Source organism: Ictalurus punctatus, chromosome 13 (genome assembly GCF_001660625.3).
Source record: "Ictalurus punctatus breed USDA103 chromosome 13, Coco_2.0, whole genome shotgun sequence".
In the NCBI taxonomy this organism is placed as follows: domain Eukaryota; kingdom Metazoa; phylum Chordata; class Actinopteri; order Siluriformes; family Ictaluridae; genus Ictalurus; species Ictalurus punctatus.
This window is the reverse complement of record NC_030428.2, coordinates 27027501-27032500: the sequence shown is the minus strand read 5'-3', so window position 1 is coordinate 27032500 and position 5000 is coordinate 27027501. Positions and strand designations below refer to the sequence as shown.

General features: G+C 48.0%; 1 protein-coding gene across 2 annotated transcripts in view; it reads right to left on the bottom strand.

Annotated features, from left to right (window-relative positions):
- The window catches only part of mpp7a (MAGUK p55 scaffold protein 7a), a 128393-nt gene that overhangs the window by 42845 nt on the left and 80548 nt on the right, over positions 1–5000 (bottom strand). For both annotated transcript variants that reach the window (XM_053684838.1, XM_053684839.1), the window contains 4 exons: positions 3845–3926; positions 1192–1277; positions 967–1041; positions 441–637 (listed from right to left, as the gene is read on the bottom strand). In XM_053684838.1, the coding sequence (XP_053540813.1) occupies positions 441–637; positions 967–1041; positions 1192–1277; positions 3845–3926 (440 nt within the window). The remainder of the gene's footprint in view (positions 1–440; positions 638–966; positions 1042–1191; positions 1278–3844; positions 3927–5000) is intronic.

Sequence of the window (5000 nt, the reverse complement as noted above, 5' to 3'; positions counted from 1 at the left end):
ATTAGGGGAAGGAAAGAAAGAATGAAGGAAATAAAGCAAGAAAAAAAGAAAAAAGAAAGAAAGAACATTAATTCCTTCCATTTTTGAAGAAATAAATCGAGAATTAAAATGGAAAAAAAAGGAGAATTTTTCCTTTAAAAAATCCATTATTTAAGCAATGAAAGAAAGGGAATGAAAGAAGAAGAAAGAAAGAAGGATGACGGTGAAGGTGGAAAAGAATGGAAACATGGGGGAAAAGACAAGAAAAGGAACTAGAAGGAAAAAAGGAAAGAAAAGGGAATGAAGAGAATGAATAAAAAGGAATGAAAGGAAGGAAGGCATGTAGAGATTATAGCCTCCGCTCTACATACTCCAAAGTGCAATAGGTAGTGAACATGGTGTGGTTTGGGACACTGCACTGAGTGAAACACGGAGAGTGAGATGGACAGATGTGTACTCACCTCTCCTGGAACTGCTTGGAGGGGATGAGTCCGGCGCGAGGGTTGGTGCCGCCCTCGATTTTGGCCTGCCACCATGTAGCATCCTCCTGAGACATGACTCGCAGCACATCACCCTTCCTGAAGGCCATACCTGCCTCCTTACATGGAATCGCCTTGTCCTCCTCCGGGTCGTAATCAAACAGAGCCTTCACGTACGTCTAGAGAGAGAGAGAGAGAGAGAGAGAGACACAGAGAGAGAGAGAGAGGGAGTGAGAGAGAGAGCAAGAGAGAGTGAGAAAGACAGCGAGCGAGCGAGCGAGAGAGAGAGAGAGAGAGAGAGAGAGAAAGAGAGAGAGAGCATGAGAGTGAAAGAGAAAGAGCAAGCGAGAGAAAGAGAGCAAGCGAGAGAGCGAAACAGAGAGAAAGAGAGGGGGGAGAAAACGAGTGAGAGAGAGAGAGAATCAGATTATGGATCTGCATGTAAACACACTTATAAGAAGTGACAGTGTGTATGTCCAGGTGTGTTCATTGTGGTGCTGTGAGTTACCTTGGGCTCACTGGCTGGACCCTCTGTCTCTGGACCTGGTACCACTTTAAAAGTAATGGCACCCTCGGACTGGGACTGAAGATCAAACCAAAAAGCATTATCTCACAATCAACGTCAATAACCCATAATCAATTCAGCTCACACAGCATACACACACACACACACACACACACACACACACACACACACACACACACACACACACACACACATATTCTAACATACCAGAAGCTGAATGATGTCCTCTGGTCTCTTTCCCTCCACTGGGATGCCATTGACCTCCTTCAGCTCGTCTCCCACGTGGATCAGGCCTGCAGACGAGACAGCAAAATGGGTAAAAATATATATTTGTTTAAAAACACCAAGAAATGAGAGAGAAGCTATGAACACAATACAGTGTGTAAACAATTAAACACTGCATAAACATGTTAGGATTTGGTCCACTTCAGCTGATCTAATATTCAGCTTTTGATAACATATTGCGAGATCAGGAGGATTGTGTCTTATCTACTTCTTTGTCTTGAATACTCCTACTGTCCTAAGAACGGAAGCTGTACGTCTCTCTTCTAGCGTGGAAGCTGCACTCCAGAGTTGATTTGGTGAACAAAATGTAAGAAATGTTAAGCAATAACCTTATTTCTATGACAAAAACAAAATGATGAAGGAGAATGGGCAAAGGAGACCTGCTGGAGGAGGTCAGGTGGAGGAGACCGGGCAAAGGAGACCTGCTGGAGGAGGTCAGGTGGAGGAGACCGGGCAAAGGAGACCTGCTGGAGGAGGTCAGGTGGAGGAGACCGGGCAAAGGAGACCTGCTGGAGGAGGTCAGGTGGAGGAGACCGGGCAAAGGAGACCTGCTGGAGGAGGTCAGGTGGAGGAGACCTGCTGGAGAAGGTCAGGTGGAGGAGACTGGGCAGAGGAGACCTGCTGGAGGAGGTCAGGTGGAGGAGACTGGGCAAAGGAGACCTGCTGGAGGAGGTCAGGTGGAGGAGACCGGGCAAAGGAGACCTGCTGGAGGAGGTCAGGTGGAGGAGACTGGGCAAAGGAGACCTGCTGGAGGAGGTCAGGTGGAGGAGACTGGGCAAAGGAGACTCAGCGAAGGCAAGTGACCAAAGGAAAGTGATCAAAGGAGACCAGCTGGAGGAGACCTGCCAAAAGAGACCTGCTAGTGAAGACTGGGTGGAGGAGACTGGGGAAAGGAGACTGTGCAGAAGAGTGTAAGCAGAAGAGACTGGGCTGAGGAAACTGGACAAATGCAAAGAATACTGGGCAAAGGTGAAGACGACTGGGCAAAAGCAACTGGGTGATGCAGGTTGGACAAAAGAGCCTGGACCATGGAGAATGGGCAGGGGCAAATAGGCAGAGCTTACTGGACCAAGGAGCTCACACCAAGATGACCCGAACAAGGAGACTGGACCTGGGAAAAGCCGACTTGGAGAAGGGGGCTGGACGAAGGCAACTGGGAAAATGCAAGTGGGCGAAGACAACACTGGCACAGGAGGGAGTAAAAAACAGACTGGACAAAGACAAAGAAGGTGAACTGGGAGAAGGAGACTAGGTGACTGGGAGAAGGTGAACTGGGAGAAGGAGACTAGGCGACTGGGAAAAGGCGAACTGGGAGAAGGAGACTAGGCGACTGGGAGAAAGTAAACTGGGAGAAGGAGACTAGGCGACTGGGAAAAGGCGAACTGGGAGAAGGAGACTAGGCGACTGGGAGAAGGTGAACTGGGAGAGGGAGACTAGGTGACTGGGAGAAGGAGACTAGGTGACTGGGAGAAGGAGACTAGGTGACTGGGAGAAGGTGAACTGGGAGAAGGAGACTAGGTGACTGGGAGAAGGTGAACTGGGAGAAGGAGACTGGGAGAAGGAGACTAGGCGACTGGGAGAAGGAGAACTGGGAGAAGGAGACTAGGTGACTGGGAGAAGGTGAACTGGGAGAAGGAGACTAGGCGACTGGGAGAAGGTGAACTGGGAGAAGGAGACTAGGTGACTGGGAGAAGGTGAACTGGGAGAAGGAGACTAGGTGACTGGGAGAAGGTGAACTAGGAGAAGGAGACTAGGTGACTGGGAGAAGGTGAACTGGGAGAAGGAGACTAGGTGACTGGGAGAAAGTGAACTGGGAGAAGGAGACTAGGTGACTGGGAGAAGGTGAACTGGGAGAAGGAGACTAGGTGACTGGGAGAAGGTGAACTGGGAGAAGGAGACTAGGTGACTGGGAGAAGGTGAACTGGGAGAAGGAGACTAGGTGACTGGGAGAAGGTGAACTAGGAGAGGGAGACTAGGTGACTGGGAGAAGGTGAACTGGGAGAAGGAGACTAGGTGACTGGGAGAAAGTGAACTGGGAGAAGGAGACTAGGTGACTGGGAGAAGGTGAACTGGGAGAAGGAGACTAGGTGACTGGGAGAAGGTGAACTGGGAGAAGGAGACTAGGTGACTGGGAGAAGGTGAACTGGGAGAAGGAGACTAGGTGACTGGGAGAAGGTGAACTGGGAGAAGGAGACTAGGTGACTGGGAGAAGGTGAACTGGGAGAAGGTGAACTGGGAGAAGGAGACTAGGTGACTGGGAGAAGGTGAACTGGGAGAAGGTGAACTGGGAGAAGGAGACTAGGTGACTGGGAGAAGGTGAACTGGGAGAAGGAGACTAGGTGACTGGGAGAAGGTGAACTGGGAGAAGGTGAACCCGGAGAAGGTTACTAGATGACTGGGACAAGGCGACTGTCACACAGGCGTGGTAAAAAAATTCAAACAGATTTCTGTAAATGTAGAACCAGTCAGTGAATACCTGTAATTCTGTTGTACAGAGCATGATTATCTAACCACTGCCCTACAGTGATAAACATGAGATTAGTTAACGGAGTCAGTATGAGCAGCTACAACTCACCACTTCTGTCTGCTGCTCCGCCCTTCATGATGCGAGCGATTGTGATGGCTCCGTTTTTTTCGTCTTTTTTAATGGTGGCCCCCTGTTCAAACACACAGTGCCGTGAATAAAACGTGTGAAATGATGAAAGTGTCCGTCAACAAACCAACCTTTCCAACGTAAAACTGCCGTCCGTCTCACACCTCCATTACATATTTGAATTCTACACATATCTCAGATGTACACACTTTTACAAACAAATCAGGGTTGCCAGACTGCCAACTGTTTTTAATCCAATCGCAGTTTAAAACAGACTTCAACCCTTCTTAAATCGTGGCGAGATTACGTCTTAACTACATTTTAAATTGGTTTATATTATACAACACCACTCTAGAATTCCCAAATCTGATCGGTCAGAAGGTATTGATGAATCTTTCTACAACAGCAGCTCAGGAACAGGAACTCTCAGGTGTCCCACGGCGTTAAACCTAACTATAAACAGATAAAACGTATAAATGTGTCCTTATTTGACGAATAAAAAAATAATACTTGGAATCGCTGGCAGATTGCTGTAGTATCAAAGGAATAAAACATGAGCGGGAGATGCGAGTATAGGAAAATAATCAACATAGAGGTGGAAACTGCGACTCGAAACCGTCCCGGAGTGTCTCATTCCTTACAGAAATACCAGACAATCAGGGCGCAAACACAGCCCATCTAGATACAGGAGCTTATCATCATTCTTTCTGTCCTTCAATACGTCAACATCATCGAATCAGTCTTTCCTGCAAGAGTCCAGGACACAGGATGAGGTTGCTACGGTCGCAAAGAGCCGTGTGTGTTCGTGCGTGAATTCGTGAGTCGGTCATATAGAGGATGAGTGCAATTCAATAGCAGGTTTCTGATTAAAACAATATTGTCTGTATTGTATCCACACACACACACACACACACACACACTCAGGGTTTCTGCACTATATCACCAGCCAGCTGACATCACTGTTTTGGTGCGCTGCCTCTAATGATTTTGTAATGTCATTTTGATGAGGATAAGTGCATTTCCTCAAGGTCCTTCGCAAGGAGTTAAACGCTGCCTCTCTGATGGAAAGCGCAGCCTGCTTGATGTCTCTGAACGGTTCGTCCTAATCAAATAAATGGGCCAATTAGATGACCCGAAG